The sequence below is a fragment of the Puntigrus tetrazona genome, chromosome 7, assembly GCF_018831695.1.
Source record: "Puntigrus tetrazona isolate hp1 chromosome 7, ASM1883169v1, whole genome shotgun sequence".
Taxonomy (NCBI): domain Eukaryota; kingdom Metazoa; phylum Chordata; class Actinopteri; order Cypriniformes; family Cyprinidae; genus Puntigrus; species Puntigrus tetrazona.
Genome location: NC_056705.1, coordinates 40,338,951 through 40,362,639, shown reverse-complemented (window position 1 = coordinate 40,362,639; position 23,689 = coordinate 40,338,951). Strand labels below are relative to the sequence as shown.

At 42.7% G+C, this 23,689-nt stretch overlaps 1 protein-coding gene across 1 annotated transcript in view; it reads right to left on the bottom strand.

The window, feature by feature from the left end:
• LOC122348804 (phospholipid-transporting ATPase ABCA1) overlaps positions 1 to 23,689 on the bottom strand; it is a 117,514-nt gene that overhangs the window by 43,092 nt on the left and 50,733 nt on the right. The window contains 13 exon segments of the mRNA XM_043244672.1: positions 3,457 to 3,594; positions 3,678 to 3,817; positions 5,020 to 5,095; positions 5,098 to 5,150; positions 11,259 to 11,358; positions 11,361 to 11,467; positions 11,526 to 11,633; positions 13,518 to 13,629; positions 13,632 to 13,722; positions 15,623 to 15,735; positions 15,738 to 15,843; positions 17,158 to 17,179; positions 17,181 to 17,378. Of these exon segments, the coding sequence (XP_043100607.1) occupies positions 3,457 to 3,594; positions 3,678 to 3,817; positions 5,020 to 5,095; positions 5,098 to 5,150; positions 11,259 to 11,358; positions 11,361 to 11,467; positions 11,526 to 11,633; positions 13,518 to 13,629; positions 13,632 to 13,722; positions 15,623 to 15,735; positions 15,738 to 15,843; positions 17,158 to 17,179; positions 17,181 to 17,378 (1,364 nt within the window).

The window sequence follows — 23,689 nt, the reverse complement described above, 5'->3', positions numbered from 1 at the left end:
AATGGACCTTATTGCAAAGTGTCGCCAATAAGAGCTTGAATATCTCTGCTCTTCTAAAAATATGGAATTAGATTCAAATGTACCTTCTCGTAGCACGCATAGTAAAAATAGCATTTTTGTATCGTTTTTCCCAATGCAGAAGAACAGAGATTATTGAATCGTAGCAAGGGATATGCAGGAAGTCTGGCCAGAATGAAGTGAGCTGGACTAAAACGAGAACAGAATAATCTACAAGTTCTCAGAAAACAAGACTTCATACAGTTTGCATCTCAAGTAAATGATGACTTGATGTTTAGATCCAAGTAAGAAAAAAGTTGCAGTGAAAGCAATATTTAGTGCCATGACTTTAGGACCTTCCACACCTTTAAGTGCAAATGAACAAATTAAAGCCAGCAGATACCAGGTATGTGAAAGAATGGATGGATGGATGGATGGATGGATGGATGGATGGATGGATGGATGGAATGGTTTTACCGGCACAGACACACATATCACAGCGTTAAGATGGATGTGTGTCACCAAACTCATTCGGCGTGACATTCAGCTCTAGAAAATAAACAGCACTGGAGAGTCATGGAGAGACGAATAGACAGAACGAGAGAAGAAGAAATATATAGAAAGATGACTGTTTGATTTGTGTCTCTTTGTATTACGGAACAGTCATCCATCAAACGAGGAGAAAACAGCACGAAACAGGACCCAACAAGCCAAGCTTACGTGCACTTCAAGTTTACAATTCTAAAATAAAATAAAAAAGATAAAAAGTTGGTGTTTTTTGTGAAGTGAGAACAGACCTTGATAAGACAGCGATGGCTCCTTCAGCACTGTGTGACTTCCTTCTAAAAGACGGAGGCTATGCCCCCATGTGACATTTATGTATTGTTCATATAAAATCATCAGGTCTAATTTTCATGGAATTTGGAACATTCAGAGAAATAACGGTTTATTAATAATAACTTTATTAATAATAAGAATGTTGATCAAATGTTCTTAGAACGCAGGAATGTGGGCTAGGAATGTTTTTCTACAAAAATATCCACCAAATTTTTCTACGGAGAGAAGACTAGAGTAATGATACAGAAAATAAAAAGGAAAACATCTATTTAAAACTCTAAGAATTTCACAATATTACTGCTTTTGCTATATTTTTCATCGCGTGAATTCAGCCTTTTAGACTAATTATCTCAGTTGTGTCTGAATGTTAGTCTTCTATTCACCACCTGCGGGCATAAACACTTTAAATCAAATGGCAAATGCCAAAAACTCATAATTCAATTTGTGTGTGATTGTGTTCGTATGTGTGTGTGAGACGAAAGGCCACTCTCGGCCCAATTAACTGCACTAGTACACATCATTTCATTTCCCTAAATTATTAATCAGACAATAATCGGCTGCACTAATCAAATAATCATCAGCTGCTCTCTAATTATACGCGATCCAGCTGAAATGGGCTGAATATGTGAGTTCAATCCCCGGAGGACCGCAGGACTTATTAGTATTGACAATAATTATAAATTGAACGAGTAATATTTTTATAACTAATTTAACAAGCTTGCACGGACATCTCAGCTCCTCAAGTTTGCAAAATAACAAACTAATTACAAACAGCAACTCAAAAAACGCAAAAGAACAAAGACACGAATCAAATAAACTCAGTTCGACCATAAACGAAGAACCCGCAGTCATGAAGGGAATAGTCCATAAAGTCCCTTAAGGTGCAATTAAATTGTCCTTAAGGTAACCACGATCCTATCAGTCCAAAACTTAAAATGTCCTTTAAAAATACTTTATCAAAGGTTACCAGAAAAGCAAATTCGCAAAAGCGAGAAACTCCTGTGTTGCAAGTTAAGCAGCAGCTCGCCTGGGTCCATACCTGACCAGCGTCTTTCTGAAAAACATTTTATTAACAGACATGGTTATGAAGTGCAGGCTGGGCAAAGCATCAGAGTCTGGTCCAGAGAACAGATAATCCAGCATTCGAGCTCAGGATTCGACGTCCAGATCACAGACGAGGCAAGAAATAATAACCAAACAAGAACTATGAAAACTAAAGAGTGGCTTTGATTACAGCGGTCACTTTAATTCTGTTGGAGCAGGTCTGAGCTGAAAATGGCGCTCCGGAAGCAGAATAATTCACACGTGGCGTCATCTCATCGAGATAAAACCATTTAAACTTGTATTGCTATATCCGAACACAAAAAAGGAGAAAGCGTCGCACCTAGCGTTGAATGGCCCCTAAGAGGATCTTCTGGCACCTTTACAGCGTGTAGGAACCAAATCATTACTCGTGACTGGAAAGAGCACTGTCTCAGTCCACAGGAGAAAGCGTGTCGGCTGGAAACACTCACGACGTTCTGCTCCAGCGCTTTAACCCCATACATCCCACAGAGCACCTTCACAGAGGATGGCTCTGCTGCTGACAGACGCAGGGACAGAATACACGCTGCCTCATTGATTTCACTGACCTGCCAGAACCTCTGACAGCCCTGATCACGTCATCTCTGGACTCTAGAAAGAGTGTCTGCGGCATCCAAGCTCATGCAGTCAGAAGGGGAAAACAAGGACGTGTGACGACTGTCATCTTTTTCTGACATTCATGAACATGTTAATCAGCTCTCCTCTTACCCCAGAAGATCGTGCCCTGATGCAGTTTCTTCATCTATTCGCATTGCATTTATATTATATAGCATGCTTTAGAATACAGCACACATTTATCTAGGTTTAAAGATTGATATAATGCTTGAACTGTTTTACTGCAAAAGCAGACAAGCGCACTTGTTGAGTCCATTTTAGCGAATCGCCTCGCTGTATTCAGGTCAGGTGACAAGGCCACTTTAACTTTAGTTAGTTAGAGTTGACTAAAAGTGACCGAAAGTTAAAAGCTTACAGAAAATATCAATCCTCAATCTTGAATTTGCTGAAACAATTTTAAATGTAAAATGTTTTATGTCTTAATACTTTTCCTTTCGTTATAGTGGGATAAATCATATCGGGATGTATGATAAAATTGTGTGATGCGGTGCCTCACCTGGAAAATTTCCCATCAGCCAACTCTGGTTACATCAGTCTAGACAAGTCTCGCGATATCACCTTTAGCTGTAGCTTAGCATAAATCATTGAATCGGATTAGACCATTAGCATCACTCTGAAAAATGACCAAAGAGTTTCGATATTCATCCCATTTAAAATTAGTCTCTTGTATAGTTACATAGTGTACTAAGGCCGACGGAAAACGATCAATGCTTCTGGTCTGATCAGATTCAATGATCTATGCTAAGCTGCAAAAGTGCTATCGCCAGACAAGAGATCGGCTGAATGGATTCAAAAATGGTAAAACGCAACTGTTTAAGAGTTGGAAAAAGAGTCAGGGGTTTGACAAAGGCAGGATTGGTATTTGTGTCTTTCATGCCGTGGTCCCAGAATCCTCTGTTAATGGCGCCCCAGTGTTTCTCTTACCATGTTTGTATTTGAGCAGCAGCTCCCAGATGCCTCTGCGGGCGTACGGATCGACTCCGGCCGTGGGCTCGTCCAGGATCACCACGTTGGATCCGCCCACGAACGCGATGGCCACCGACAGCTTCCTCTGCATCCCACCTGCACACGGACAGCAGACGGTTGCCAGATCTCCACAGAAAGAGCGTATCGGTGAAAGCAGAGCGCTGCCGATGCAAACACACCTGAGAGGTTCTTGGCGAGGTCTTTGCGTTTGTGAGGCAGACCCACGTCTCGAATCATCCGATCGATCTCCTTCTTCACCTCTTTAGAGCTCCGGCCCTTCAGACGGGCGTAGAAATAAATGTGCTCTTCCACGGTCAGACTGAAACGAAGAGGAATCGTGAATACATGCAAATAAACACCAACTTACACACACAGGTAAGAACATAAGCTATACTCACACATACTTGTACAAAAATATGAAATATGTAGTCATCAATGTGTATAAACAGGACAAGAGAAAACAAGTGTTTCACAAATCACTATTGTTTTAGCATTATTTATATTTGTTTGTAGAATTGAATTAATATTTTAGTTAGCTGTTTTGTAAAAATACTTTCTTAAACAACTGAATCACATATTATTTTAGTATTATTTACATGCTATTATATTGATTGTTATAATTGCAGTATTATTTCAATTGTTTTTTTTTGTATTTAGATTTTTGTAATTTTATTTATTTTATTTTTTTTTACCAATTATTTTTATTTAGTCATTTTAATACTTCAAATATTTAGGTTAGTTGTTCAGGCAACATTTCTAAGTTTAATTATTTTTTTTTTTCCTGTAATATAAATATTTAATATTTAGAAGATACGCATTTTCAGGCTTTAATTCATAAAAACCAAATTCTTACACTTACAATTTTAGTATTGTTTTAGTATTATTTGTATATGATTGTTGCATTCAGAAATATTTTACTTAGCTTTTATTTTTCAGTTTTTATTCGTATTTTTACTTTATTTTTATTCCTTTATGTAATTTTACTACTTCAAATCATTCACGTTAGTGGTCAAACTAACTTTTATATTCATTTGAGTTTAGATGTTCTGTAAATAATTTTATTTATGAAAGTTTTAATTCAATTAACAAATCACTATTAATAGTTTGTGTTAACTAATAACACCAGCAGGGTTAACTGCAAATATTCTCACTGACAAAATATTCACATGAAGAAAGCTAACATCTTCTGTCAAATGTGATGCACATCCTGTTTTTCTCATGCATTTGTATGAATTGTGACAGATTAATGCCTCAGTCACAGAATAAAACTGAACCTGAGATCATTTCATCAGTGGAATGAGAAGGAAGGAAAGAGCTAGACTTAAAGTGCTAATTTTCTCCTGAAAGCCCTGACGAACGTCACAATGAACTGAACTGAACTATCACTGCAGCTCTGGAATCTTCTTTCGCATGTGAAACCATTTTTGAGCTGAACCCTGATTACTTTCGGTAGCCGTCAGACCTCGCTCTCAGATGTTTGGTATTCTGATCGTGCACAAATAAACATGATTGCGGGTTTACTCGTTGAAGAGGACGTTGTGCTGGGGACACATTCCCAGGTGAGTCCTGATGATGTCCATGTCGGAGCGGATGTCGAGCCGTTAATGTAAGCCGTCCCGGACGTGGGAGCGAAGAGACCCGTCAGTATGGACCTGGGGCAAAATATACGTCATCGTGACAGCATTTGCTTTTACATCAATCGTTGTAAAATTCTGCACCAAAAAATGGGACTAGCATTTCAAGTCCCAAAAACGTCTCGGTTACGTATGTAACCCTCGTTCCCTGAAGAAGGAGCGGAGACGTCACGTCGGATGACCGACGAATTGGGATCTCGCCGAGACCAATCTACTTCGAGTGTATCTAAACAAGCCAATTGAAGATTGGCATGCGCTAATCGCATCCAGCTGCCGCTGATCACAGCGCGTGTATAAATAAGCAGCGGGTGCAGCGCATATTCAGGTTTTCGCTGAGGAGCCGAGCTAGTGACCCGCCCCTTCAGCAGAGGTGCAGCACCGTGGCGGCGGGACGTGGCGTCTCCGTTCCTTCTTCAGGGAACGAGGTTACATACGTAACCGAGCGTTCCCTTTCAGTCGGTCACTCCGAGTCACGTCGGATGACCGACGAATTGGGATCCCCTACCAAAGCGCCATGGACGCTGCCTCTTCCAGTGTCCTGTGGGAGCCCACAAGCCCCCTCAGTCTATCGGCGTAGGCCGGGGCTCAACCACAAGAAGCCAGCTACTTTTGTAACACTACCCATTCGTAAGACTGGAACACTGGGGAAACGTCCCACGTTCTAGTGAACAGGGACGTGCGGAAGTCCAGCCTTCCCGTAGGAGGTCTCGGAACGAATACGCATATGGACAGTATTTCAGTTTGCATATGGAAAATTGGAGGTGATTGAACCCTCTTAGACGGGCAGAAGGTCTGCCGGGGAAACACGGGGGCTCTAAGGCTATGCCGTGGAAATACACACATAAAGTCCTCTTGGGGTACTTTACATGGCTCCCAGCCCTCACCGGTTCTCACGGATTCATCGAGAGGGCCTGGCGCCGGATGCTCCGCAACATCTGGCTGCCGAGGGAATGGAGGAGCTCGACAGGGTCTACTGTATGGACGCTCTGGAGCGGTTAACAAGCCGACCCGAAACCGGGCCTCTCAGTGCTTCTACCAGTTTGAGGTGAGAACACAGGAGGATACCGGTTCCACACGTGAGGCTATAGAATCTAGCAATCATGTTGGGGTCGCCCAGCCCGCAGCTCTACAATCTGTCAGCGAGGTGCCACGAGCCACCGCCCAGGACGATGCAACACTTGCTGAGTGTGCCCGCAACCTGAAGGGGGGGGCAGGGCATACCCTGTGCTTGGTACGCTAGGGTAATGGCGTCCACTATCCAGTGAGCCATCCTCTGCTTGGAGGCGGCACTCCCCTTCTGCCGGCCTCTGTGACAAAGCGAGCTGGACTGAGGTCCTGAAGCTTTGTGTCCGGTCAACGTGAGCATCGGAGTGCTCGGACGGGACAAGCAACGTCAGGGCTGGGTCTGCCTCCTCCAGGGCAGCGCTTGAAGGTTCACCACCTGGTCTCTGAAGGGGGTAGTGGGAACCTTGGGCACGTAGCCGGGCCGTGGCCTCAGTGGTACCTGGGAATCCGCGAGCCCAAACTGTAGGCACCCGAATCGTCCGAAAAAGCCTGCAGGTCCCCTACCCTCTTGATGGAGGCCAATGCGAGCAGGAGCAATGTCTTCATAGATAAAAGAACTTTAGCACAACTGCTGGCAAGGGTTCAAGCGGAGCCTACTGCAGTGCTGTCAGCACTACAGACAGGTCCCAAGAGGGTACTGTTGGGAGCCGTGGAGGATTCAACCTCCTGGCTTCCCTCAGGAACCTGATAATCCGGCCATGCTTACCCACAGACCTCCCATCTATGAGGTCATGATTTGCAGCGATTGCAGCCATGTAGACTTTAAGGGTGGAGGAGACAGCCTTCGCTCCAACCCTTGCTGCAAGAAGATAAGCACGCACGACTGATAGGGCAATTCGGGGGTCTTCACCCTGAGAAGAACACCACTCGACGAACAGGCTCTACTTCAAGGCATAGGCCTGTCTCGTGGACGGCACTCTAGCCGAGAAGAAATGGTGTCGACTACCTCTTGAGGTAGGTCACCCAGAGCCTCCATCCCATCCAGGGACCAGACATGGAGTTTCCAGAGGTCTGGACGCGGGTGCCAAGGGGTGCCCCATCTCTGAGTCAGAAGATCCTTCCTCAGAGGGATCGGCCAAGGAGGGGCTGTCGCGAGGAGCACAAGTTCTGGGAACCAAGTCTTCACCAGTAGGGTGCTACTAGCAAGACCTGCTCCTAGTCCTCCTGACCTTGCACAGTGTCTGTGCAAGAAGGCTCACTGGGGAAATACATACTTGCAAAGGCCCCGCAGCCAGCTGTGTGCCAGTGGGCAATGGGAAGTCTCTGGAGAGGCAAACAGGTCTACCTGAGTGGCTCGAAGCGTTCCCAATCAGCTGAACCGCCCGGGGATGGAGTCTCCATTCTCCGGGTAGTGCAGCTCGCGACAGCTCGTCGGCTGCCTGGTTGCACACTCCTGGAATGTGAATGGCGAGAAGCGACCTCAGAACTTCCGACTCCATAGGAGGAGGAGGTGGTGGGCTAGTTGCGACATACGACGGGAGCGTAGACCACCTTGTTGGTTGATGTACGCAACTGTCGGTCAGTATGTTGTCTGTGCGGACTAGTACATGCTGGCCTCGAAGGCAGTTCTCGAGACTGCCTGAGGCGAGATGTACTGCCAGCAACTTTAGGCAGTTGATGTGCCATTGCAGTTGAGGGCCCGTCCAAACCCCTGACACTGCATGCCCGTTGTACGTGGCCCCTCAGCCGGTGGTGGAGGCATCCGTGAAACCACAGCATACCTGGAGACCTTCTCCAGGGGCACTCCGGCCCGAAGGAACGAGAGGTCTGACCACGGGGTGAAGGTTTGGCGGCAGGCGGTGTTATTTGAACCCGGTGAGTGCCACTTTGCCACGCCCACCTCGGGACTCGATCGTAGCCAATGTTGAAGCGGTCTCATATGGATTAGTCCCAGCGGCATCACTGTGGCGCGGCTGCCATATGCCCCAGGAGCCTCTGAAAATATTTCAGTGGGACCGCCATCCTGCTCTTGAACATATTGAAGCAGTTCAACACCGAATTGGCACGCTCCTCTGTGAGGTGTACCATCTGATCGATCGAATCCAGCTCCATCCCAAGAAAAGAGATCCTCTGCGTTGGACAGAGTTTGCTCTTCTCCTGGTTGACCTGAAACCCCAACTGGCTGAGGTGCTGTAGCACCAGATCCCTGTGTTCGCACAACTGAGCCGGGACTGAGCCAGTCATCCAGTTGGTTGAGAATGCGAACGCCTTACTCTCTCAGTGGAGCAAAGGGCTGCTTCCGCGACTTGCATGAAGCACGCGTGGCGACAGGGAGAGCCGAAGGGTAGGACTTGTACTGATATGCTCGACCTTGAACGCCAACCTCAGGAATGGCCTGTGGCATGGAAGAATCGACACATGAAAGCACGTGTCCTTCAGGTCGATCGCTGCAACCAATCCTGGGACGGACGCACTGAATAGGCGTTTCTGTGTCAACATCCTGAACAGGAGTGCTCGATTCAGGACTCACAGATCCAAGATTGGTCATAACCCACCGCCTTTCTTGGGCACTATGAAGTATGGGCTGTAAGCCCCGACCTCATATCGGCTGGAGGAAGCGGCTTTATCGTTGCCTTCACTAGAAGGACAGCAATCTCCGCCCACAAGACAGGGCACACGATTGTTCACTGACATATAGCGGATCCCACTGAACTTGGGGGCGCCGGATGAACTGAATCATATAGCCAAGTCGGAAGGGTTCTCGCAGGAGCCACCGGGATAGCCTGGGAAGATTCAACCAGGCATCCAGAGACCGAACTAGCGGCTCGAGCGGAACCACCGGCGTGCAGGCGATGGGGCAGCGAGGGGAGTGCAGGACCCGGCTCGGGCGTCTCGTGGCGGTCAAGCGGGGTCTGAGTGTGTGCAACTCTTACCTGCATCCCCGCAGAAGTGAGGCGGGTAGGCTGTTGGTTCGTCCTCCCAGTCTTCCCACTGCTGCATATTAGCCCAAGGAGGCGTGAGTGGCGCGGAACTGGCCCGCTCAACTCCTCGCTCTCCTGGGGACCCAGAGACAGAGAAACCGCCCTTGTCGAGGTTTTAGGTAGCGGCAACATTCTCTGCCCGGCAGAGCAGCTCCCTCCATCCCCGGATCTGAGGGCCTCTTGCACCTGCGCTTTCCTCCAGGTTTGGCAGGAGCCTGGACAGGCTGGGTGGCTGCCCTGCTGCCAGCTCCACGGTGCTGCCTAGATGGGGGCTGCTGCGTTGACTGCACGGGAGCGGTGGCGGCAGCAGGGGGCACCCTCGGCGACGAGCTGGCTGAGGTGGGCCGTCGGCGGCTGGGTGAAGGCAGCAGCTGCACGCCGAGGCAGGATGTTTCTTACCTCAGTCTGCTTCTGGGCAGCGGAGAACTGCTGGGCAAAGTTCTCCACTGCGTCGCGAAAGTGGCGGTCTGGGACATGGGGCATTCAAGGGCGTGTCTTGTCTACCTCGCGCATGTCGACCAGACACAGCCACAGATGGCGTTCTGGACCACCGTAGTGGCCATCGACAACCCAGAGACGCGTTGTGACCTTCGTCGCTCGTGGCGCGAGGTCCATCACGATACAGAGTTCTTTCAGAACTTCCAGGTCATGACCACCCCTGTGCAGATCCTTCAGTGCCTTGGCCTGATGAACCTGCAACAACGCCAAAGCGTGTACTGCAGGCGCAGCTTGTCCACAGGCCGCACAAGGCACTGCCGTTCAGAGCCGACGCAGTACCTGCAGGCCCGGAGAGGCACAGGATCACCGCACTAAGCGGAAAGCGGCATTGGGACACAGCTGCATCCCAACTGGACCGCTCCACTGGGGGGGCGATCACCGTAACTCCCTGGCTGTGCCACTGTCAAGGGTGGTGAAGGAGGAGGAGCCACTGGGGCAGTTTCTGGCAGTGAAAGGTGCTTTCCACATCCCAGTAAGCTCCTCATGCACTTCCGGGAAGAAAGGTACCAGGGTGGGGCCCTGAGAACCAGCGCAAGCCACCCTTAAATACCAATCGTCCAGCCTCGAGAGCCCGGGAAGCAGTGGAGGTTTCCACTTGATCCGATCACCTCGACGGCCTGGGCAAGCATAGCCACCATTTCTAGATCTGTATCCAGTACATTCAACGCCTGGTAGACGCCAGAGCAACCGGATCTTCACTTCCAGAAATGTCTGGCTCACCTTCGATGCAGCGATTGACTTCTGATCATCAGGGAGCCCAAGAGGGTACAGCTGATACCCCACGTGAGGGTCCAGACTGCCCCTTTGCAGCTCCACTGGTTGCAGAGTTTAAGCTTTGTGTCACAACGAAATGGAGCCCACCTGTCTGCAGCCAGAATGAGAACCAAGTCGAGCAAACACAAGCTCCGCCTCCTTTTTCAAGGCGACAGAGCCCCGCCCATCACTCCGAGATGACCATCTCCCGCGAGGAAATGATTCATCCACAACCGCCACCTCAGCGTGCTAAGCCCAGGCACACGAGGCAGCGATTGTGACCATCACCTAACACCAGGTAACAACCGCATCCAGAAACACGCGGGTGTCGTAGTCTGAAGCAAGACCCACGCTGTCTTCCAAGACGCGCGTCGAGTTTGCCAGGCGTGCGTCGTCTTTAAAAAGCGCACCGCGAATGCTCTTTTAGTGCTGCGGCAACAGGGGATAGCCGTTTTGCACACAAACAGGGGTAGTGCAGCCTGATTGTGGCAATCCACTCGGCGCAGGAAAACGACCTCCGCTGAAACGCCGTACTCAACACTCGTAGATCGTCTTTGGAGCGGAACAGTCACGCTCGGCTCCGGCGAAAAGCTGAATATGCGCTGCACCGCTGCTTATTTATACACGCGCTGTGATCAGCGGCAGCTGGATGCGATTAAGCGCATGCCAATCTTCAATTGGCTTGTTTAGATACACTCGAAGTAGATTGGTCTCTCGGCGAGATCCCAATTGCGTCGGTCATCCGGCGTGACTCGGAGTGACCGACTGAAAGGGAACAACAGTTTGAACTTTCAACCAATTAAGGCCATCTTTGCCAAGGCCAAAGATCTAGTGTTTTTTGTCTATGATGAAGATGTATAGAACACATGTAAGAGTGTCTGAAACCCACATGGTGGTTGTTTTTCCAGCTCCGTTGTGTCCTAAAAACGAGGTGATGTGATCCTGGTAGAAGTCCAGACTGAGTCCATCCACAGCCAGTTTATTTCCGTCTTATAGACCTTCACCAGGTTTCTGATACAAACTCCAGGCTTCATTCCAGATGGAGGTTTTCCAGATAACCTACAGAAAACATATTAATTCGGCTGGATGGATATGTGTGTGCGTGCGTGTGTGTGTATGTGTGTGTGTGTGTGTGTGTGTGTTCGCACGCTCTGATTCTCCAGCTCAGAGGGCCAGGTCTGGATGGGCATCGGATCTGACTGGAGTGCCGCACCAGTGCGAGGAAGTGAAGGGAAAATACCAGGGCTTGGGATGCCATACTGACCTGAAGAAAGACACAGAACAAGTGTTTAAGCAAGTCCTGCTTTATCTGCATAAACAGTTCAAACACGTAAAGCAACACAGTTGAGATCAAAAGTTTATAGGATCATACAAAATGCATGTTATTTCTTATTTAGTACCGATCTGAATAATATATTTCACCTAAAACTTGTTTACATACAGTGAAAAGAACAACTGAATTTATAAAAAATTCAAAAGTTGATTCTTAATACTATGTTGTAACCGTGAATGATCCACAGCTGTGTTTTTCTGTTTAGTGATAGTTGTTTGTCTTAAACATGTGAAATTGTTTGCTGTTATCTGAAAAAATCCCTTCAGGTTTCACAAGTTATTTGTTTTTGTGTATTTGAACTCTTTCCAGCTATGCCTGTATGATTTTGAGATTCATCTTTTCACACTCAGGGACTCATATGCAACTATTACAGAAGGATCAGATGCTCCAGAAGAAGAAACCTCATTAAGGACCGAGGGGGGGTGAAAACTTTTGAACAGAATGAAGATGTGTCCATTTTTCGAAGTTTTCGTAAATATCTTTTTTTCATTTAGTACTGCCTTTCACAGGCTACAGAAGATTGTTAAATTTCCCCTGATCTTTTTCCTGCAGAGCATCCGTGAGCGTCAGAATCTTCTGAAATAGATTTGCAGACATAAATGCGTTCTTGCGGACAGTATATAAAATTGTTTGATCTTCATATCTCTTTCATATCTTATTGAGGTCAGTACTAAATAAACAATAGCATGCATTTTGTATGATCCCTCTTATTTGGGCAAAATAAGATTTTGCAGATTCTGAAAGAGGGATGAAAACTTTTGACCTCAACTGTATATACTGAATAATAAATCCCATCCATCTGATGACTTATTTTGTCACAGAATATCACTATATTATCATCCAACGTAGCGTCAAGGCATATTAAGAATATTAAAATAATTAATCACGGTTTTATGTAAAGCCGCTTTGAAACAATGTGCACTAAAAAGTGCTATAAAAATGCATTTGACTCTATAAAATGTGGCGACTTTTCTGACTTCATTTAAATGTAATGTCAGTCAAGGTTTTAATACAATTTTTTTTTCGGGACTTGAAAATCAAAACCATTTCACACCAGGGAAAAGGTAAAAAGACGTTGTATGTAAATCAGCTGCTGACAAGAGTGTTTAATGTACAGATGTACTGTATCTGTGAAGCACCTTTTTATTACAGCAGCTTTGACTCCTCTATTATTATCATTATAATATACTCCTCTATCACACTTTCCCATTAACACTGCATTACAGTATGCCACTTTATCAGATGGATGGTATCTGGAATTAAACCACGGAATTTGCGTCTCTGGTGTCACTTCAAGTCTTTAAAAAGAGCCAGACTATTTCTACACGCCACTGCTCAGGCGTCAGGAGTCGAAAATATTTGATTCAATGCTTAGAAAGTCTCTTCTGCTCACCAAGGCCGCATTTGTTTGAGCATAAATACAGTAATATTGTGGCGTATTATTCAACTGTTTTCTACGTGATTATCTGTTAAAATGCAATTCACTTCTGTTGAATTTTCAGCTTTCATTACTCCAGTCTTTACGGTCACATGACCCTTCGTGACTTTTTGTCGCCGCTTAAGAAACATTTCTGATTTTTAATGCAATGCTTTGTGTAAAATGTGATACGTAAGAATTTAGCGGGAAAAACGTTGATCTCAACTATTTTTATTAATAAATAATTTTCTCTTAAAATAAATTTCTGAAGACTGGAGTAAGTCAGGTCTGCATCATATGAATACACTGCATATTAAAATCCATAATCACAGAGAAGTATTGTTTCATTTCTGATAGCATTGCTCCTAATCTTTGGTATGTCTGTATGTTGTATGTACCGGGGTGAAGCGTTCTCGATGTACCAGGTCAGGATCCAGTAAATGAACGCGTCGAACAGCATCATGAAGATGGAGGCGATGAAGGAGTAGCGGTCGTTTTCCTGCGGACTGACCGGATGTTGCTCCACTGAATGCCGATGCCCTGCTCTTCATATCGGGAGAAATTCTCACATCCGTATCCGAAGGCCACACACGACAGCAGGCTCTGGTGGGACGGACACACACGCTCACACACACGCCTGATCCACGCCGTTCATATAAATGTTCATTTTTCCCTCCCGTGTGCGTTTTAGCTCAAGTATGAATACGAGATCAAAACAACAGCATTGTGCTTTGCAATTTTAAAGTAAACAGTGTGTGTGTGTGTGTGTGTGTGTGTGTGTGTGGGCAGGACGCTACGGCTCACATTAATGGGCCTGCAGGCTCATTCATCTGGACTAGACAGCGGCGCCTGAATGCCAAGATGCACACACACACACACACTTTCTCAGATAAGAGGAAGACATCCACACACTGCTGAATAGAGCGAATCTCTTCGCGTGAGATAAAGGTCACTCTGATTGGTCACAATGACGGAAGTGCGGCTGTAAGTCATTTAGTTGGTCTTTCTCTTTCTCAAAGGGCAAAAGTGCCCGTCCATCGCTCTTCTCTTCAGGTGTGGGTCACTGCTATCGCTCTCTCTCGCACTAATGTACATCCTCTCTGGAGATGAATGGAGGAGCTCCTCCAGAGGAGATCTGAATCTCATGCTGAGGATTTGTGATTTAAGAAGAGCTGAGCGCTTCATTCAGGCTGCGTGAGCCAGCCATGCATTACATGAACACACAGGTCAAGTAACACGTTCTCTACTCTCCTCGCTTCTCCTCGCTTCTATCTCTGTGCGTTCTTGTTAAAGAAGCACATGTTTTTCTTCTCTTTTGTTTCAGGGCTTTACTGTACCGTTTAAACTCTTTCTACTTTGCTATTGTTTTAATTTCTTTCTTTCTTGCTGATATACATATATCTGAATATCACGTTTTTATTGCTATTAAATGAAAATGCATTGTATTGTATTACGTTTAACTTAATATTAAAAGAAATTGCATGAACCTTAATAGTGTTTCGACCCACTTAAGTAGGACTTAAGTACATCTTTATATGTAACTTCATAATTACTTCTATTTTCATAGGAACATATGGTTCAAATACTTCTCAATGCACTCACAAGCATTTATTTATTTGTTATAAAATGTGTAAAATCTGAAATTTCTCTTTTTTGCTTTTGTTATTTTTGTTTGCAAAAACTTACTTTAATGTACTTTAAAATGCATATATTTATAAGTGTGAACTGAATGTAGTGTTTCATGTTTAATGAAATGTGAAAAGTGAAGATGCATTATAATTTAAATTTACCTTTAAATGCAGCTTTAGAGCGGACTGTCCCTTTTAAGTAGGACTTGAGCACTTTATATGTACTTTATATGTCATTTCATTGTAATTTCATGTTTTACGTGCACTGTTTGTGATATACAGCTAATGTGTTGTTAAATATTTGCCATTAAACATTAGCAATGATGAAATTGGATATTATTGCATTTAAAATATATTACCTGTAATACTAAATAACCCACTATAGTTAAAATGATCCTTTTAGTCAAATGTCAAGACATCAAAATAAGTATTCTTTAAAGCCTGAAAAAAGACTGAATTACATTTTAAAACATAGCTTAAAAAAAAAAAAAAAAAACTTTTTAAAAGTGTACTTAAGTGCATTTAAAACATAGTCATGAAAGCATCTCCCTCACTTAAGTGGCCCTTTTATCTTATTAACATTATATATATATATATATATATATATATATATATATATATATATATATATATATATATATATATATATATATATATATATATATATATATATATATATATATATATATATATATATATATATATATATATATATAATTTTTATTTTATTTTATTTTGTAAGAATAAAGAACGCCACAAGCACACATTCAACACAACGCAGCACACATTCGGATGCACTTTCAGCATCTGATGATTAGTTGTATCAGGACACGAGCCCTCCGGGTTACTGCAGAGATGTGTTGAATGGATCTCACCGTGGCGATCTTGGCGCCGAAGCCCAGGACGTCCCTCCAGGCGTAGCAAAGCACATGAGGCAGGTAGAGCAGGAAGTAGATGAGGGCCCCACAGGCGGCTGCCAGATTCGCCGAGAGAAAAACACACTGATGAAAAAGCACTGCATGACAGTGGCCACGCAGAAGACCAGGAGGAAGACAAAGATCACAGAGGGATCGCTGTATCGCAGAACCTTTCCATACTGAGAGAAAGAGAGAGAAAAATGATGGGGAAAACATTGTAATTGTCAAACAGTTGCTGAGAAGAACGATGGATTTGTCAACAGAGCGTGAAGACATTAAGCCGTAACTGCGTGAAAGCTTTTCAGGGCCTTTAATGAACGCTGCATTTGAGTTTCCATGGATGCATTAATAATGCAACCTGATAATTACAAAGCACAACAACACATTTAAAATCCGCTCGTTTGAGAGAACAGATTACATCTGTCGAGAGCAGCGATAGAGAGAGAGAGAGCGCTGATTAAAAGACAGACCTGTGATTGAATAAGTGGTGGGCTTCGTGGCTCTGGTGGGCTGAGCTACATAAATCATGTGTTCACTCGAGCTCATCTGTCATGTTCTTGAACCTGCCGGCCCCACACAGAGTCACGCCGCCTGACCAAAACCGTCCATTCACAAACACTGAGCCATCTGATCCAACACTCCAGAGCAGTGCTTCCGTTTAAGATGATTTTATTTAATAAATTAAATGATTGCTAGCATTGATTTCATGATAAAGTGCTTCAGTAACGTAACTGTAACAGTAGTTTTTATTGGTGAACATACAAGAGCAAATGAGTATTTGAGGTTTGGTAGCACTTGGATTGAATTGGTGGGAGACCAAATGGCTAAAAAGACATGAAACCTATAATGCTTTGATAACTTTTTGCCGTGAACTGGAATTTTATTTACCTACACTGAAGAAATGGCAACATCTAAATTGACTTTTTCACATCAAACTTATCGCTTAGCATCAACGAATCAATCCAAGTACTATAATTTATGTACGTTCAGTTTTATAGGATAAATAATTTAGCAGTAGCTATTTATTATGGACACCAGTTTTTTTTTTTTTTTTTTCAGATTATATTATGCTTCATGTTTACATTCCTACCATGTCCTTTTATGATTGAAAAACTTGCACAAACAATGAGTAAGCAGCATTAAACAGTCTGTATTACAGTTTGATTATTATGCCTGATAAGGCTATTATGATATTTAGATGTAGGTTTAATAAGCTGTTGGTGTACAGTTTTATTTTTATTTCATTTTCATGTTGTTTCACGCTCATCAAGTTGGTCTAGCTGCAACAACATCCAGTTTTACCAGTTTGATCAACTAACGGATCATTATTGTATAATAAAACCAGTTAAAACTGGAGTCTAATCTGGGATCTTATCAGCAGTACACCACTACTACAAAGCTGAGGAAGCTTTCTGATCCAGTGAACTCCAGATCAGATCTTGGATCCAATGTACCACAGTGTTTATGAATGCCAGTGAATCAGCGTTAATCACCTTCAGAATGATAGTGAGGAGCGGCGCTGACAGCAAGGGGCAAGGTGCTGCTGATGGCCCAACTCAGCCAGTAGGTTGAGCTCTTCAATCCCATCATCCTCACAGTCTCCTTCAGGCGCGCCTCCTTCTCCTGAACCACACCTTTGACTATCAACGCAACTGAGTAGATCCATGCTAAAGTCATGTATAAAGGCAGGGACCGTGTCAGAGATCGCAGAAACCTGCACATGCACACACAGATCGTGAAAACTTACTTGCACACTTCATTCAAATAATTATTTCACAAACAACACACACACACACATATATATATATATATATATATATATATATATATATATATATATATATATATATATATATATATATATATACACAGACCATTGCAACCAAGCAGTATTCTTCCCAAAACAGCAAGCTTTCTATAAATCATTTAGCATGGACACCACTGAAAATAGGCTCACTAAAGCCCTGTGGTGGTTAGAGACGCTTCCAGATCATATGTCATAGTTTGACTTGATCTGTCAACTGCCTTTGTACAGTAAATCACTAGATTCTCCTATTCATTGGACATCACAGGAACTACACCCCTGGCTTGAGATCTACATCACTTGTAGATCCTTCAGGAGTATCTTGAAGGGAAAGAGTGTCACAGACACATCAACCGACCACTGGGGTACCACAGGGTTCGATACCTGGCTCGCTTCTCTTCTCAATTTACACAACATCTCTGGAGACTATCATTCTAGCGCATGTATTTTTATTATTTTTTTACCACTGTGACTTCTCGTTTCAACCTGACAGCCCCACAGCAGGTGCACAGATCTTGACTTGCCTAGTAGGCATGTCAACACCGTCTTACCTACACTCATATTTATAAGTTTACGCTCTCTCCAGAAGTCTGCTGTCAGTGAGTGAGAGGCGCCTCATAGTACAAACATAAGATCACTTTTCTGAACTTTCATTGTCACTGTACCTCAATGGAATTCTCCATCCAAACAAAGTCTTCAAGATACATCATATAACAAATCTTGCATGGTTGCACATGTCATCTTAAAATAATGACTCGGTGGGCACAATTGTAACAGCATGCATTGTGTCATTTTAAGTTAGAGATAATATCCTTCCCAATCGCCTGGTAAATCTATGTGTGGTCCTGAAATGATGGGCATGGAGATGGATATTACTCTATCAGCTCATCTACTTTGGCTTTTAACCAATAAAACTGTATAAAATGGTCAATGCATCTAAACAGGGAAGCACAAAGTAACGCATTTAGCCAAAGTGTTTGATAAATACCCAGTAATGCAATTAACTAAGTCCCCCATCAATTTACACCATGCAGCAAAATTTTTAAATTAGGCACTAATCTGATGATTTTCTGCACATCCTATCCTTTTTCACCATGGAAACGAAGAGACGATGAAAGAGTTTCAGAAAGTAACAAGCCGAGAAAGCTGAATAATCACACTTCTGATTATAAGGACCCCTATAATAGGTCTGTAACAGGCCAGCTGTCATTTTCGTCTTCCTGAGCTTAGAGAAGCACGTAATTTACCTGTTTTACAAGAATAATCAATACACAACTGCAGGGTAAAGCTTCTTTCATCACTGGTTTGTGTTTATAACATTAGCACACTTCTTATCTTTTCCGTATTGTGCTTTCCATAATATAATATACATAAAAAAGAATTTGCATTTGGTCAAAACTGATTGGTTCATACTTATTCCTGGCACAAATGCACAGATGGTTTCCAGGAACCTTGAAATTCAAGCCAATGCAAATTCAATATATCGAAGCTGGTAATAAAATGACAAAAATATTGTGTATTCCCATTAGAATGAAACCAAACTATGATGACTGTTATTTCCCAGATAAACATGTATACACTAAACATTTAATCCAGTTTCACGGCATCAGGGCAACAGAGTTCAACAAACATGTTAGCAACATGCTTAAAAAAGGTTTTAGAGAGTGGTTTAAGCTGGTCGGACCAGTTTAGGACCAGCACATGACCAGCTAAGGACCACTTTAAACCAGCTCGAACCAGCATTCCAGCTTCAAAATATATCTTACCAACAAAAATGTTACCATCAAGCTAATTTAATTTGACATATTACTATTTGCTAGTAGTGTGCCTAACACACTATAACCATGCTAGCACTGTGTTAAAAATACGCTAGCAGCAAGCTAAACATATTAAGTAGTAAATATACTAGCAACATATTAACAACATACTAAACATGTTAGTAACATTCGAGTTAATAATGTGGTATGTTAAAAAAAACATGCTAGAACAATGTGCTAGAAACTATTTGTGATGTCAGTATGGTAACAACTTCCAAATTCAGGTTAAAAACTTGACATGTAAAAACAAGAAGTATGTGCTGTAAGAAAACATGCTACCATTGTGTAAAAATGTGCTAGCAACACGTTAAGCATGCTAGAAATATTAGCAGTTTACATTATACTAAACATTAGAAATATGTTAGCAGCGTGTCAATTCAGGTTAATAACTTAGTAAACATGTTAAAACATGCTAGAACAAAGTGTTAACAATGTGCTAAATGCGCTAGAAACATAATAGCACCATTCGAATGGTATCAGCATGGAACTTATTAGCATGTTAAACCAGTGATAAACTAGCTTAAACTAGCAACCCATCTTCAAAAAATGTGCTGTTTTTCTCAACTTGGTAAAATATGTTAAAACATGCTAGACTTCATGCTAACAATGTGCAAACAGTGTGCTAAATGCGCTAGAAACACCATGCTAATTCGTGGATTTGGCATGCTACCACGTTAGCAACTTATTGTAACGTTAGCAACATGCTAAAACGTGCTAGCAACCAGCTAAACATGACATATTAATACAAATACGTTAGCAGCATGTTAGTTGTATGGATTGCGATCATGCGATGACGATGGAGATGAAATATTAGAGAGATGACAGAAGTGTCTCTGACAGAAACTGAAAGCTCATTCTGGAGCAGTTCAGGTCTGTGAGGCAAGAGAGCTGACAAAAGATGATTTTCCCAGCACTACACACTGTGTTCTCACTTTGAGAGCCGAGGCGAACAGACAGAGAGAATGAAATAAATGAACTGACACGAGTAACGACATGACTGAGCAGTTTAGTTTAGAAAGAGACCCAAAGCGCCTGTGGCAGTCTGAAGCTGTGCTGATGCTGCTGGAACGTCCTCAGAGCACAAGCGCTGTCAGACGTGTGATGCTGCTTTAAAACAAGTTCAGACATTCACGCAATATTTAATTCATATTAATATTTTAAGAGAAACAGACTCCAGATCTTGGCGGCTATTGCAACTCAATGGAAATGGGTTTAGCGTGTGACAGCCGACGTGAAAGCACTGGAAGCGTGAAACAGGCTAATCCTTAAAGCGAGAGAACAAACACTTTATCTCCATGCAGATAAACAAGAAACACTCTGGAAACCGCAAAAAACAAAAGCTTTTTAAAAAGCGACGGAGAGAGGCAGCGAGCGAAACGGAGGAGGTCGGCTCTGAATCATCAACGATTTGATACTGTGCATAGCAAATTAGCATAATAACCCAATTTGGAGGAATCAAAGATCAACCCGTTTCTGCTTGATCTGCTTCAATTTTGGAGTAATCGTTTCCCTATAATTATTTCCACTGTGATCACGAGCATCAAAACCACAAAGCACTTTGACTTTATGAATGTGCAACCTCTCAACACAAGTACCTTGCTTTCCTCTCTGCTAAATGGATTATTGTGCCTTTTAACTTTACATTTGGGCTCCTCTAACTATTTTTCATAATGACTTTAATTGCACTGTAGGTTGGCTTTGTCATTTCTCAAGGTTTGCTTTCAAAAGGGTGCAAACAAACCGGAATGAAAAACATAGCATTTAAGCCTGTCATAAATATAGCAGTAGCATTTCTGCTGAATTTAAAGAAGTTCCAGCCGAATTTGACTTGTCAAATAAATCTGTATGGTCAGATTTGCATTTTGATTTCATGTTGACCTAAAAAAAAATATGAGCTATATGTTCTCAAAATGCTTTGTGATTATATTATATGTTTTGGATTTGTGATTTGTTCGATTGTTCAGTTTAATTTCTTCAGGGTTGCAAACTCATCAAATTAACTGACACAATTATTTAACTTTTTTTATTATTATTATTATTATTATTTTTTAATGAACAAACCCATTCAATATGACAATATTGAATAATAATAATAAGAAGACTAATTCATATTATTTATGTTAAATGTAAAATAAATGGAAATTAATGAATTATAAAAATATAACAAATGAATAAAGAACTACTATGATAATTCTATGACGCTAAATACATGGCGAGTTTGCATCCCTGCCTTTTAGTATGATTATGTGGTTCTGATTTCTATTTATATATATATACTGTATATTTATTTTGGCTCCACTAACCTTCACCATCACCGAGATTAAAGCACAGGGAATGGTCAGCAGAACCATGTTCTCTATAAACCAGCAGAACCACATGGAAGAGTTTGAACCCGACAACCCTCAGAACCTCCTTCAGACGGTGCTCCTTCTCCAGAACCAGGCCTTTAATGGTCTGACAGGCCGTGTAGATGAGCGCCAGCACCAGGAACATGGGCAGCATGGTGCCGATGGGCCGAAAGCGAAGCTGCGGGAAGCGACCAGAGACCAGACCAAATCCAGGTAACTATTTAAATGTGTGGCTAAACCAGTTTCATTTTAGTACGACTGAATAGAGTTTTATTAGTTATACATATTTTCACATTTGCTTTTAGATAAAGCTTGATTTTGTGGTTTTGTCAAAGCCAGATGGCGCTTATTAACGACGCTATTTTAACGACGGATAAATTGTCAGGGTTGCACCTATATTCTCAATAAGTAATGGGTGTTTTTTGGGCGTAACGTGCAACACACCAATCAGAGTCTCGTCTCCGTTCCTTTAAGAGCGTGTTGAGGATCGTTATTTGTGATGGAATTTAAGCGCGTGCAGTCAATGCAATACTGTTATTCTACACTGTAGTCCTTTGGCATGTGTGCCGCTGCTCATCAATGTTCTACTAGCACGCTTTAAAAACAACTGTGCCATTGACTTTAGACTTTAGACCAGGTTCAAGCTGGTCTATGGAGCAGTCTATTTTCAGTTTAGACCAGCAATTGCGTCGGACCGAAACTAGCAAACACACTTTCAATCCTCCAAACCAAATGAAAACGAGAAAACGACGAAGCAGCAGTAATGGTATCTCTAAACGTAGCAGCTGAATGTTATTTTAGTTCAATGTTTTAAGGTTTTAGTTGATTTAGTTCTAGATATTTTAGCACTTCAAACCACAATTGCATTGTAAGTAATGATAACACACCTGTGGCGATTAGCGTAGCAAGGATCTGATGGCGTTGTGAATGAATCTGTGCTAGAAGATCTTTACGCCACACACACAGCTCAGCGTCGGTATGATTCATCATCCGATGCTGCTTTGATAATACAGTAAGCCAGTATTAAAGTACTCTCATAAGGCCAGGAAAATGTCATGTCAATATCGGAGCAGAAGGTTCGGGAAACAAAGTGCTGTCTGCGCTCAATTAGCTAGCAACTCAAATATATCATGTGCTCTCAAAATATGACAAGCTATAGATTTCTCATATCACTTCTGCTTACCTTTCATAAATACAGTCAGGAGAGATGCCACAATACAATTAGAGCTGACAGCAGAAACAGCCGAGGGATGATGATAACAAACTCGTTAAAATGCATTAATTCGCCATCAACTCTCACTGAAAACTCACGCAGCTGCCAGTCCTGGCCTAAACCACTAAATACAGTGGCATTAACACATTTCAGGTTATAAAAGAGAGAGGCCGGAAAACACTAAGAATGAATAGCGTTTTAAACATGCGCAAGTAATTTAGCGCTGAATGCCTCATTTTACTGTACAGACTAATCTGGGGGTTTATTTTCTTACACATAATGGAAGTCAATAAAAATACCAAAACATTTAACTTTAAATGATCATCTTTTGTGTTTTAAGAGAAAGCTCTAGATAAATAACGCCAGTTGGTCGGTCATGCATGAATTATCCCTTAACAGTTTTGGCCTTTCCGCATTTTTGACATCAAACGCGACGAGCGAGTTTCATGATTTTTAATGGTTTATGCGTCAGCCAATCAACTGCCATTGAGTCGAATGGCAATGCTAACGGATCGCTGTCTCTCGATACTATTAAAGCTTGAGTCACAGTCATTCACTTTTAACAAAGAGCACTCTCTGTTCTGCTTTTCTTATATATCATTTAGAAATAATGGAACATGTAATATGGATTTGTGGCAGCAGATAAGCGGTTTTTATCCAGTCAGGCCAGAATCGTCTGGAGGACTTACTGAGGCATTTACAACATGAAACTCTTCTGCCCCTTGCATTTAAAATTCAGATTTAGGCTTTTTGTGTGGTGAAAAATGACTCAACACACACACACACACACACACACACAATCTGAAAAGCAAATTAGCATTCTCCCCATTCTCTCTGTTCTTC